General features: G+C 47.1%; 1 protein-coding gene across 1 annotated transcript; it reads right to left on the reverse strand.

The window, feature by feature from the left end:
• ZG16 (zymogen granule protein 16) lies at positions 6,163-8,766 on the reverse strand. Its single transcript, XM_005697692.1, has 4 exons — positions 8,760-8,766; positions 7,670-7,731; positions 7,354-7,486; positions 6,163-6,587 (listed from the first exon to the last, which is right to left on the reverse strand). Exons 2-4 carry the CDS (start codon positions 7,722-7,724, stop codon positions 6,272-6,274), a joined length of 504 nt encoding a protein of 167 aa, XP_005697749.1. The 5' UTR covers positions 7,725-7,731; positions 8,760-8,766; the 3' UTR covers positions 6,163-6,271.

A 13,435-nucleotide genomic window follows, 5' to 3' on the forward strand; every position in this document is an offset into this window, starting at 1 on the left:
TGGAGTGGGTTGCCATTTCCTTCTCCAATGCATGAACATGAAAAGTGAAAGTTAAGTCCCTCAGTCCTGTCTGACTCTTAGCGACCCCATGGACTGAAGCCTACCAGGCTCCTCTGTCCATGGGATTTTCCAGGCAGGAGTACTGGAGTAGGGTGCCATTGCCTTCTCCATCGCTTCATTAGCCCCGCCTCAAATAGCTACGAATCGTGGTATGAATTGAGCAAGGGGTGATCGAAAGCGCTTAATTGATTTATCGAAAAATTTCTCTGAACTGAATACAACTTTCTCTATTTTAGTGGCAGAATAAAAGCACGTTACAGGAATAAAGATGTTGCACGGAAGTTGTTTCTCGCCTTTGTGGGGCGGGAATCGTTTTGTTTATTTGGGCACTTTGCCGTCAGGGCCAGTCAGCGGTCTAGTCACTGATTTAGGTCAGGACCACGCTGGCTAGATTGTGGGTAAATCACGTTGCACTCACGTTGCTGAGCCCAAAGCCACTCTGAGGTGTAGAGGCCAGGTGACCTATGTCCTCTTACGTCTTATGTCTGAGCCGAGGAGACCAACTCGGATGTTCTTTACTTTGTAACTCAGCATGTTCCTGGTCTGTCTCAGGCATGGTCCGTCTCTTAGTGACTTAAATCTTGGTCAGCTTCACCCTTGCTCCTGTGTCCTGTGGATCTAGTCTGTTAAATAGTTCCCTCGCCCTTGTGGAAGCTTAACCATCTTTGAGCTCCTGGTAGGGCCGTGGTTTAGACATTATGTCCAACATATCAGAAAACAAATATACCACCAGTGATTCTCAAATTTTTTGGCCTTGGAATGCCTAAAAATTAAAGCTCCAAAGATCTTCTGTTTATATGGGGTTTATCTATCCATATTTACTGGGTTAGAAATGAATACAAATTTGAAACATATTAATACACTTTAAAAAATTACAGAAACAAATCTGTCGAGACAGAAAGTTGATTGGTGGTTGGCAGGGGATGGTAAGGAATTGATGAACTGGAACTGTTGCTAACAAATTGAAATTTCTTTCAGGGGTGATGGAAATGTTCTGAAATTAGACAGTGGTGATAGTTGCACAATACAGTGAATGTACTAAAAACCACCAAAATGTGCACTTAGAAATGATAAATTTTATGTTATATGAATTATGTCTCCATCTAAAAATTGCCCCACATTGCAATAATAAACTCTTTACATATAACATAGATAACATTTTAGTTTTTAAAATGACTATTTTCCAAAGCAAAAAAGAAGAGTGACATTGTTTTACCTTTTTACAAACCAACCCGGGGATTTCTTTGGAAGGAATGATGCTAAAGCTGAAGCTCCAGTACTTTGCCCACCTCATGCGAAGAGCTGACTCATTGGAGAAGACTTTGGTGCTGGAAGGGATTGGGGGCAGGAGGAGAGGGGGACCACCGAGGATGAGATGGCTGGATGGCATCACTGACTCGATGGACGTGAGTCTGAGTGAACTCCGGGAGTTGGTGATGGACAGGGAGGCCTGGCGTGCTGCGATTCATGGGACTGCAAAGAGTTGGACACGACTGAGTGACTGAACTGAACTGAACTGAACTGAATGTCTGGTTTGAACTTCCCAGGTAATGCAGTAATAAAGAATCCACCTGCCAATGCAGAAGACTCGGGAGCCTCCAGTTCCATCTCTGGGTGGGAAAGATCCCCTGGGGTAGGAGATGGCAACCTTCTCAAGTATTCTTGCCTAGAAAATCCCACGGACAGAGGATTCTGGTCAGTTACAGTCCATGGGGTTGCAAACAGTTGGACACAACTGAGCTTGCACGCACAGTGTCTGATTTAAGATGAAACAGCAGGATTCTTATATGTGTTTCTGTAGTCAGTCTGTTGTAATATCACACATCATATAACCTCTTGAAAACTTAGCAATATACTCAAGAAAGAATGTAAGTAAAAAGTCAAATGGTATCTCAGTTTTTTAGTGAAAATAGTTTTGACGTTGCAGACCCCTAACAGTGTCTCAGGAATCTCAAGAACCATTAGACAATTGGCATTTTGGTCTTCCCTGCACTTTACAGAGGACTATTAGGGCTTCCCTAGTGGTGCAGACAGTAAAGAATCTGCCTGCAATGCAGGAGACTTGGGTTGATCCCTGGGTTGGGAAGATCCCAAAGATCCCCTGGAGAAGAGAATGACTACCTACTCCAGTATTCCTGCTTGGAGAATTTCATGGACAGAGGAACCTGAAGGGCTACAGTCCATGGGGGTCACAAAGAGTCAGACACGACTGAGCAACTAACACTTTCATTTAGGTTTTCACATCTGTTGTCAGTCCCCAGATATATGATAAGATGCCTGCCAGAAATAGTGAAAAGAGCGTAGCTCAGAGAGTCAGGACTTCTAAGATAAAAAAAAAAAAATAGCTTAGGTACAGGGCTTCGTTACCAGGTGCCTGGAGTCAAGATATTTAACCTCTTTGTGACTTAATTTCCTTAGCTCTTGAAAGGGAATGATGGTTGGATCTACTTCCTAGGGATCTGCATCTGCCTGCTGGCAATTCCAATTGTTAAACACTTGATATTCCAAGAGAAACAATAATTTAAAAGGAAAAAAAAGAAAAACCTTCCAAACTACATCCTTAAGGAGAAAAGGAGAGCAAAGTTGGGTATAAGAGCTGACACTAGGGACTTCCCTGGTGGTCCAGTGGCTAAGGCTCTGTGCTCCCACTGCAGGGAGCCCGTGTTCAATCCCTGGTCAGGGAACTAGATCCTAGAGGCCACAGCTAAGAGTGTGAATGCTGCAAATAAAGATCCTTTGCCTTAACAAAGATCGAAGATCTTGTTATTACAACTAAGAGCTGACACACTCAAATAAATAAAGAAAATAAACATTATAAAAGACTCAATGAGTCCAAAATCTATTTAGTTTTTCTTTTGTATTCCCCATCTCAGAGAATATCCTTCTTCCCAGTTGCCCAAGCTACTGATGTGGTAGTTCTAAATTCTCTTTCACTCACCCTCTTGCCTTTACTTATCAATTCTTCTGAGCCTATCTTCCCCCTCAAATCTCTTAAATTCTTCCCTTTTCTCTCTTTCTCATGCCTTTGTACAGACATTATCATTTCTGATCTAGAACTAGTCTCTTAACTCTTATCTCATCCTGCTTTATCTTTAGTCCATTTCCCCAATTTACACCAGAAAAATGCTGTACAGCTTATCAATCCAATGGGCAAAATTTGATTCAGTGCCATCCCATAACTCATAAAGTTTAAATAAATAGTTCAGTATTATGTTCATGGTTCCTGCCTGTCTATGAGGCTTCATCTTTGGCCCAATTGTGCTTTGCATTTTGCCTGTGCTGAACCACTTAAACCATTTTGCTTGTATTGAATCATGGTAATCATCACACATGACTTGGGGGCGCAATCAAAAAGTAGGGTGAATTTTATCTTATGTGATTTATATATCAGTAAAAATATAGTTGCATAATATTCCATTCCATGGACTTGAGAGAAGTATTTCTACATAAGCTAGAAATACTGTTGCTCCACAGACACACACACACAGACTTTCCTGACCTCCCAGAGAAAGTTAACCCTCCTTTTGGCTCTCTTAGCATATTACAAAAAACACCTTTGTTATGCCACCAAACCAACAGTTTAACTAGAGGAAAAGAACCAGATCTTCAGTACTCTTTGTATTCCTACCCTTTAGCAGGGACTATTTGGTAAATGATTAGCTTAATTCAGCACTCTTAAAACTCAAGTTTTTAAGTAAGGGGACATTTTCCTTAATCATAATCTCCTGCCAAAACCCAGTAAGGACTAGATAAAAGCCAGGAGTCCCTCCCCTTAATTCCCTTCTGCCATGGCTGCCCCTTTGGTGCCAGTCCCCTAACTGGGTGAAAAAACACAGAGGCTTTCCTAAAGTTGACCAAATATCTGATCTGTTAAAAGCCTGTCAGATTCAGCCGTAAGAAGGTCTAAAGTATTGATATATGCTCTAACATGGGTGAAACTTGAAAATACTATGTTAAATGGCAGAAGCTAGACATAAAAGGCCACGTTGTAGAATTTGATCTGTGTGAAATGTCTGGAATAAACAAACCTATAGAGACAGAAAAGAGATGAGGGTTACTAGGGGCTGGGGGAGAGGAGAATGGAGAGTGACTGCTTCATGGGGACGGGGTTTCTCTTTGAGGTGGTGAAACTATTCTGGGATTAGAGAGTGATGATGGTTCCACAATCTGTGAATACGCTAAATAACCTCTGAATGGCATACTTTAAAAGGGGGAATTTTGGACTTCCCTGGTGGTCCCCTGGCTAATGCAGAGAAGAACATGGTTCGATCCCTGTTCAAGGAGGATTTCACATGCCGTGGGGCAGCTAAGCCCACATACCACAACGACTGAAGTCCATGCACTCTAGAGCCAGGGCTCTGTAACAAAAAAAGCTACCACAATGAGAAGTCCAGGAAGAACAAAGAAAACACTGCCAAAAAATAAAAATTTTTTTTAAAGGGTGAATTTTATGGGTCTTCCCTGGCCAGCCAGTGATTAAGACTTAGTGCTTCCAATGCAGGGGGTGTGGGTTCCAACCCAGGTTGGGGAACCATGCCAATCATCCCACATGACACGGGGGCACAGTCAAAAAGTGGGGTGAATTTTACGGGATTTATATATCAATAAAAATATAATTGCATAATATTCCATTCCATGGACTTGAGAGAAATAAAGGCATTTTTATAAAAAACAGACTAGTCATGAGTTTGTATCATGCTAATATTTCTTTATAAAATTACATATACATGACTGTTATTTTTGTCTAATTGGGAAAAAGTGTGACTGAAATTCGCTGGGATGTGAATAAACCTATTGGGAGCAATGAGTAATCACCACCACGAGCACAAATAAACAAACAAAAAACTGTCAAAAATTTGGGACCAAGAACTAGAATTTCCAAAGCAACTATATACCCTTAAATCCTTCCTGAATATGTCCAGTCCCCCTAATGCTTCTCCTGGACTCTAAGTAGCCCCTTCAGTTCACGGAAACATGATGGACAATCTCCACCCCAACCCCACCTCCTGGAATACCCTTTTGTTTTGAGGGTAAAATTGGCAGAGTGGGCTTCCCTGGTGCCTCAGTGGTGAAGACTCCACATGCCAATGCAGGAGATGCAGGTTCGATCCCTGGGTTGGGAAGATCCTCTGGAGAAGGAAATGGCAACCCACTCCAGTATTCTTGTCTGGGAAATCCCATGAACAGAGGAGCCAGGCGAGCTACAGTCCATGGGGTCATAAACAGTCGGATACAACTGAGTGACTAGGCAGCAACAACAGTTGGCAGAGTAGAAGCTGTTGAGCAGGTGGTGGCTTCCGGAGGAAAGAACTGAGATCTGAGAGAGCTGAGCACAGACCCCAGGACTTACGTGTGAAGGCAGGAACTAGGATGGGGTAAATAGCCAGAGTCCTTGGCAGCCACTCGGGCTAAACTTTGGGAGTCGAGTGGGTTCTGGGAAAGAATGAAGGATGATGAACCAGGCACCCACAAACGGTGAGTGGGTTGAGGTCAGGAGAGTGAGGTGACAGCCTGTTGGTGGAGAGGCACTATCTCAAGAAGACAAAGCAAGAAAGGGCTGGAGAGTGAAGCATCTGGAGTCTTGACGATAAGCCACGACTTGGCCTTAGCTTCAGCCTCCAGTTTGGGTAGACATTTGAAAAAAAAAATCAGTTCAGGCCAGAATCTTATCTCTTCTATATTTCTAAAAGTTATCTCAGCTGAAAATACTTTTGTAAAGTTTAGTTATTTGGGGCTGTGCTGGGTCTTTGCTGCTGCACTCTGACTTTCTCTAGTCGTAGCGAGCCCTGGCTACTCTCCTGCTGGGGTGCATGGGCTTGTAGGCTTCAGTGGTTGTGGCGAATGGGTTCAGTTGCTCCTCGACATGTGGGATCCTCCCAGACCAGGCATCGAACCAATGTCTCTTGCATTGGCAGGCAGACTCTTAACCACTGGACCACTAAGGAAGACCTTATCTCCTCTTGATAAATTATGAAGAAAAGCTCAGGATTCTTTCACCTCTCTCCCTCCTCCTCCCACTCTTCCCCAGACTAACACACAACAAGTAGCCAGAAATGAGATTCACACATTCCTACCCAGAGTCAAGAGGTGCATCCCACTAGCTGTAGTCATGCCCTTTTATTGTTTGTTGCTTTTTTTTTAATTGAGACATGTGGATGGTGGTTAGTGGTGAGTGGGTTCCCAAGTCCCCATTGTAGAGTTGCCGTGCAACTCAGCAGCTCTCGTAATCAGAGGGGTAGAGGTCCCAGTGGAAGCCGATGGCATCAATAAGGGAGCCAGATCGGCCACTGATGAATCGTAGCACAGTGTTGGGGTACAGGGGAACAGCGTTGAAACTCGTGCCTTTGTCTTTCCCGAAAGACAGGAAGCGGAACTTGTCCGTCACAAAGACCAGCTTTCTCAGGTAGGTCTTGTACTTTCCCGACACCTGAACGATGGATTCCCCAGGGTAGAGAAAGATCTCGTCCAGGTCTCCAGAGGTGCCACCCACATAGTCGCTCCACACCGTGCCGTAGCGCACCTGGAGACTAGGGGTGGAGTGAGGAGGGAAAGAAGGGAGACACTGAGTAAGGTGATCAGAATTCAGGAGCTGTTGGCCTACAGGCTGAGACCTTCAGACTGGTGATGGAGATGACAGCCCTGAAGAGTGTGAGGGTTGGATGAGCCCTGGAAGGTCATACATGGAATTTCAGCTCCTCATCTTGCTGATGAACAGGCTCACAGAGGGAAAACAGCTTGCCCGGAATCACCCAGACAGTGAAAATCAGAGCTTGCCTTTGGAGTCTACGTTCCCATTGGGCCCCTACTCCCTACTTGAAAGAAGAAAAGGGATTTTTTTTTTTTTTCCCAAACATCTGAAAGGCCCCCATGAGGGGAGAGACTTGTTCATGGTGTGCCAGGCTCCAGTGTCAGAAAGACACGCATTTGGGGAGAGGCATCCAGTTAGAGACGGAAGATGCCAGGCTGGATTTAAACCGCGGGTGGGGGTAAACTAGACAATGCCTAGGTCCCTCAGAGGTTAGGGTATATGAGTTACTCACGATCACACATGTGGGAGTCTTAGGGGTTTCGGCAGCACAGGTCTCAAATCCAAGTCATCTAATAACTTTTCTGTATCATGTTATCCCTGTGACTTGCTGCTGTGACCCAAAGTGACTGCTGCTGCTGCTGCTGCTGCTGCTGCTAAGTCGCTTTAGTCGTGTCCGACTCTGTGCGACGCCCTGTCACTGAGACCTTCCTAACTTAGTAAGATCCTAGAAGGTCGCCAAAGCACAGAATCTCGAAGACGCTTACCCTACGATGTAGTAACTGCTGACTCGGATGCGAATGGCGGTGATGGGGCCATCCAGCTGGTTTCCAGACTGGGAGAATCGTTCTCCTCCCCCGCCTCCGTATTCTCCACTGTAGGAGGAGGCCCTGGGTTGAACTGGAGGGAAAGGAGGAGTTGTGGGGAGAAATCCCCTGAGAGCTCAGTTTCTCCACATCACCCCTCTTCCTCCCGCAGCTCGGTTCCCACCACGCCAAGTCAGCCTCTGAAAGCCTTGGCTGCCCGCAGCGCGGGCGGCTGTCTTCCCCTGATCTAGTCCTGGGCTTCGGGCTTCTCACTTACTCTCTGTGGCAGAGGCTGAGGCACAAAGTAGGGCGAGAAGAGCAGTGGTCCACATCCTGGGGCTGGAGTGAGAAGAAAGGGAGTGAATAGTTGCCCTTATCCCCTCCGAGGCCATTTACCCAGGCTCCCCTGACCTCCAGCTGAGTCTTGGGGTTCTTGGTCCTTCAATGCAGACCTCGTCCACTCAGTCTTCAGCTTTGAAAGAACTGCCCATAGTCTCTAGTCCTGTTCATCACAGATACTATCTTACGTGTCCTTAATCCCTATCCGTCTCTCCTGTCTGGCTACAACCAACCCTCCTTTTCCCTCCTGACTTTCTATCTGGATTAAGCTGTGTCGACCCCTGTTCCCTCCTAGCACAAAGCAGGAAAGGAATTTTCTAAAGAAGTGAGGGACTTCCCTGGTGGTCCAGTGGTTAGGACTCCGCACTTCCAATGCAAGGAGAACAGGTTCCATCCCTGGTTGGGGAACTAAGACCTACAAGCCACATGGCAAAGCCAAGAAAAAAAAAAGGTGGAGGACATCTCCAAATTATAGAGATGGTTGAGTTCATCAAACCAGGAGTCTGAGAAAAGCTTAAAGGAAGTAGGGCTGGGGTAGATTGGCCCAGCTTGTGGGGCAACTGGGGCATAGTTTAAATTCCTAGGTTGGGCCTTTTCTCAAATTGGAAAGAAAGGAGCATTTTAGAGCATTTATCTGTCACTTGGAGAGTGAACACGGTAATAGAAGAGACAGCCAGCATCACCATCCAAGCAGTTCTGGTGGAGATGGGATAGCCCAAGAAGTTTGAGAAGGAGCTGGAATCAGCTCAAGATATTAGATGCCAGGTGCCTGGTCTATTTGTCATACCTCTTTCTCCGCTAACACAAATCTGGCCACGGGTGTATCCCAGGTGTCTCCAGCCCTACAGTTGAGATCCAGACGTCTTTACACCTAAGACTAGCTCCGATTCAGATGCCCCGGTTAGTTAACACCCAGGTCTTTCCTGCGGCTCACAGGGAGTCTCATCTTCAGCTCGGCTTGAATTTTCCCCTAGCCCAGATCCAGGAATCCCCGTCACCCCCTAGCCAATACCTCTGTCACCCCTCACCTGGCAGTTTCAAGTGCAAAATAGCTCCCCTAGAAACTTCCAGATCTTTTATACCAAGTCCAAGCCCTCCCCCTGCTGTTTATCGTGTGAACCTCACCTCCTGAGCAAACACGACCAGACTCCTAGGATCAGTTGTCAGGCAGGGTCTGGAACTTATCCTACCCCAAGGGTTACAGGTGGCAGGGTGGGGCCAACTCTGGGCCAAGGCCTAGATCTCAGGAGAGGCAGAATAAACTTGGGAAAATATCACCAAACGAAAGGCCAGCAGCTGTGGGCAGGCAGCACTGCTCATCACCTGGTGTTATCCAGGGTTCTCCCTCCCCTATGTGGTTTCTGCTGGTGTCCTTACCTGCAATCTGCCATCTCTCAGGATAAACATTGCCCTCTCCAGGCATTTGAAATATAGATTCTCCTGGAAAGGAATGACACTGCCAACACCTTATACTATTTGCTGGGCAATTTTTTTCTCTCCTCTCATATTTTATATGAAAAAATTCAAAGTGTAGAAAAGTTGTAAGAATATACAGTGAACATCCGTATGCTCACCATGTAGATTCTGTCATGGTTAATTTTTTTTTATTAAATTGAGTCAGATGAAACAAAGTTCTACTTCATTAAGAAATAATTTTATTTATTTATGTTTGGCTGTGCTGGGTCTTCGTTGCTGCACCGGCTTTTCGCTGGTTGCGAGGAGCAGGGGCCGTTCTTTGTTGCAGTGTGCAGGCTTCTCACTGCAGCGGCTTCTCTTGCAGGGCCCAGGCTCCAGGGTGCGAGAGCTTCAGTAGTTGCTGCAGGAGGGCTTGCTAGTCGTGGCTCGTAGGTTCTAGAACACAGACTCAGTAGTGGTGACAACGCACGGGCTTACCTGCCCTGCGACATGCAGGACCTTTCCGGATCAGGGATCGAACCCATGTCTTCTGCACTGGCAAGTGGATTCTTTACCACTAAGCCACCAGGGAAATCCTCTCATGGTTAATATTTTGTTGTACTCTCTATTTCTTCCAACCATCCATCATCAATCTGTCAGCCGCTTCACAAACTTTTTCTCTCTGAGAAGAGCGACTTGAGGCAACACCTGCAGATCCCCCTCCCCGGAACAGACAGTCAGTTTAGTGGGCAAATGGGAAGCTGAGGAAGTAAAAGCAGACAGGACCTGCCCTGGGGGCCGTGCTGGGCCCTCAGGACTTCTGGCACCATAGCTGAATCTGCCTGGTGCTGTAGCCCGCCCAGGGCAATGACTCCCTCCTGTGGGTCCGAAACTTCCCAGAATTGGGGTCATCGATTTCTTCTCTTTGCCAGCCCTTGTCTTCTGGAACCCCTCTAGGACTGGCCCTCTCACCCACTGAGGCAACAGGTCAGAAGGACAAAGGCCAGGGAGGGACTGGAACCATTAGCCTCGGTTATTAATAACCAGGAGCCCAGCATTCAGAGGACAGGCTCACCATCTGGTGCTGAGGACCCATCCCAGGAAACAAAGGAGCCCCACCCTGGGGAGCCGGAAGTAGGGCGGGGCTCCTGGTGGGGAGATTCTGAGATCTAGGAGGGCTGTGTGATCTCCCTTCTCCAACCTTCTGCGTGTCCAAAACAAGCACATCCTGGTGACCACTTTTATCTCATTCCAGCCATTTTGTCCTCTTATGGCTTTTGTCTTTCTTTTAATATTTATTGTTTATTTGGTTGTGCTAGGTCTTAGTCGTGGCATGTGGGATGTCTTTGCCTGAGCAGGGATTGAACCCAGGTCCCCTGCATTGGGAGTGCCAGAGGCTTAGCCACTGGACCACCAGGGAAGTCCCAGCTTCTCTCCCAGCAAGTGCAGCTTCCTTGCACTTGCCTTTCTCTCCCGATTCTCTCTCTTTCGTTTAATGTCTTGATCTTCCCCTGACATCTCCTATCCCAAGGTTTTCTCTTTATGTTCCCTCTCTCAGTGCCTTTTTCCTTCTGTTCTTCTCTTCCTTCCTTTTCTCTTTGTCTCTCCCCAAATCTCTCTCTAACTCTGCCCTCACCGCTCACTATCACCCATCTCTCTCTTCTTTAATAGGGGCACATCACGCAGTCTGTGAAAAAAATACTAGAACTCAAAGATGGCAGCTCAGAGAGATCTGAGGGGAACACCTTGGGAAAACTCCTCTGGGACCCTCAGAATAATCTCTTACACTGGTCATAGGTTCATTTTCATGCACCCACCCCAACAATGCTGTGATCCAGGGTCTCCTCTCTGCCTGAAGACTGGTCCCTGGGTTCTGGGACTTTAGTCTTTAGTGCCCTCTCCAGCATGACGGAGATGCCCTTCCTCCAGTGGGAGGGGTCTCAGGGTTCATCCTCCGTCCTCCTGCAGACAAGGAAGGCCTCTGTGTAGCTGATGCAAGTACCTCCTCTAGAGCTTGCTCTGATGCTGTGCCTCAGGAGGCAGAAGGAAGAGGCAGAGGCCATGGGACACCAGGCCCCCCTCTGCTTCTACCTCATTAGCTTCCCTTTGAACTCTTTCACATTTAAGCCATGTGCCAGCTGGGGGCCTACCTGTCCTGGTCTATGAGCAGTGAAAGGCACACCTGCCCTGGTCCTATAGACCAGGAAAGTCCAAAGCCTTCCCAAGCTTTCTGCTCTTCCAGGCAACTTAAACTCTCTCACCATCTTCTTTGCCCCCTTAGCAAAGCAACTCACTCAACACATGTTTATGGAGCATCTATAGGTTGGAGGCACCACCCCAGATATTGAAGAGATACCAAGGAGGAAGAGATTCAAATCCCACCCCTAAGAGCTTCCACTCCAGTGGGCATGTGCATGCGTGCTAAGTCGATTCAGTTGTGTCTGACCCTTTGGGACCCTATGGACTGTAGACCACCAGACTCCTCTGTATGTGGGATTTTCCAGGCAAGAATACTGGAGTGGGTTGCCATGCCCTCCTCCAGGGGATCTTCCCGACCCAGGGATCGTTCCAGCGGGGGTGAGTGGGTGTCATCAAATGAACAACAACATCACTGTAGGAGGTGTGCTATGAAGAAACCGTCAAATCAGAACGAGAACATGAAGAGGGATAGGGAGGCTGCTTCTCTGGCTTGGAGGGTCCTCTGGTCTGTAACATTTGCGAAGAGACCTGACTGAAGTCATAAAGAGAAATACAGCTGTTTGTGTGAAGAGTGGGCCAGGCAGAGGGAAAAATGAATACCAGAGTCCTGAGCAGGAAGCACGTGGGATGAATTTAGAAATGGTGGGGAGGGCAGAGTGGCTGGTGGTAAGTGAGGGAAGCAGGTGGGAGGCAAGGTCTGGGCAGCAGCCAGTGGGCAGAGGGTGCAGGGCGAGGGAGATGTGGTCAGGGGTTTGGATTCCTTCCGAGAGTGAGGGGAGCCCTGAAGCGTTTTGCCTTTCAAAAGCGTTCCTTGCAGGATTTCCCTGGTGTTCCAGTGGCTAAGGTTCTGAACTCTCAATGCAGGGAGCCCAGGTTTGAACCGTGATCAGGGAACTAGTTTCTATAGGCTGCAACTTAGAGTTTGCATGTTGCAACTAAGGATCTCTCATGTCTCATTGAAGATTGAAGATCTTACATCCTGCAACTAAATAAACTAAATAAACAAACTTTTTTAATATTAAAAAATGTCTAGTGGGCAAAGGTGACTTTGCTAAGTTGCAAAAGGGGCTTCTACCCCCTACGCCACTGTTCTTCATGCCCCACACGTTGCCCCTCAGTGGCCTACAGTTGGCTCATTTTGCTCCAGCTACTCAACACGCTCTTCTCTTTCTGCCCACCCAGTACCTTCTACCCTTAGGACAGTCTGCTGTATCGCCAACTCTGCAGCCACTCCGTGCGCCCTCCACCACCGCTTCTCTCCTCAGCTCCCTTCTCCCAGGCTCTGAACTGAAATCAAGCTCCTTTCTCTGACCTCCAGCTGTGCTTCCTCCATCACTTGTTATTGTTCAGTCGCTCAGTCATGTCTGACTCTGCAACCCCATGGACTGCAGCACGCCAGGCTTCTCTGTCCTTCACCATCTCCCTGAGTTTCCTTAAACTCATGTCCACTGAGTCGGTGATGCCATCGAAACAGCTCATCCTCTGTCGTCCCCTTCTCCTCCTGCCTTCAATCTTTCCCAGCATCCGGGTCTTTTCCAATGAATTGGCTCTTCACATCAGGTGGTCAAAGTATTGGAGCTTCAGCTTCAGCATCAGTCTTTCCAATGAATATTCAGGACTGATCCCCTTTAGGATGGACTGGTTGGATCTCCTTGCAGTCCAAGGGACTCTCAACAGCCTTCTCCAGCACCACAGTTCGAAAGCATCAATTCTTTGGCTCTCAGCCTTTTCTATGGTCCAACTCTGACATCCGTACATGGAAAAAGCATAGCTTTGACTATACCGACTTTTGTCAACAAAGTGACGTCTCTACTTTTTAATACACTAAGTTTGTCATAGTTCTTCTTCCAAGGAGCAACCGTCTTTTAATTTCTTTTAATTTCCTCCATCACTAATATGGTTCTAATTTGCCTGCACTGTAATTTATCTGTTTTCCTGGACTCCTCTACTGAAACAGGAGCCCCTCCCACAGCAGGGACTATGAATCCACCTCTGAATCCCCGCTCCTGCATCTTACCTGGTCCAGAGCAGGTGTCCTCCAGAAAGGACTGTCAAATGCCTCGGCTGCAGCGAGACTCCTAGAAAGTGTACCCCCACCCCTGTTTCTTCA

The sequence above is a fragment of the Capra hircus genome, chromosome 25 (genome assembly GCF_001704415.2).
Source record: "Capra hircus breed San Clemente chromosome 25, ASM170441v1, whole genome shotgun sequence".
In the NCBI taxonomy this organism is placed as follows: Eukaryota; Metazoa; Chordata; class Mammalia; order Artiodactyla; family Bovidae; genus Capra; species Capra hircus.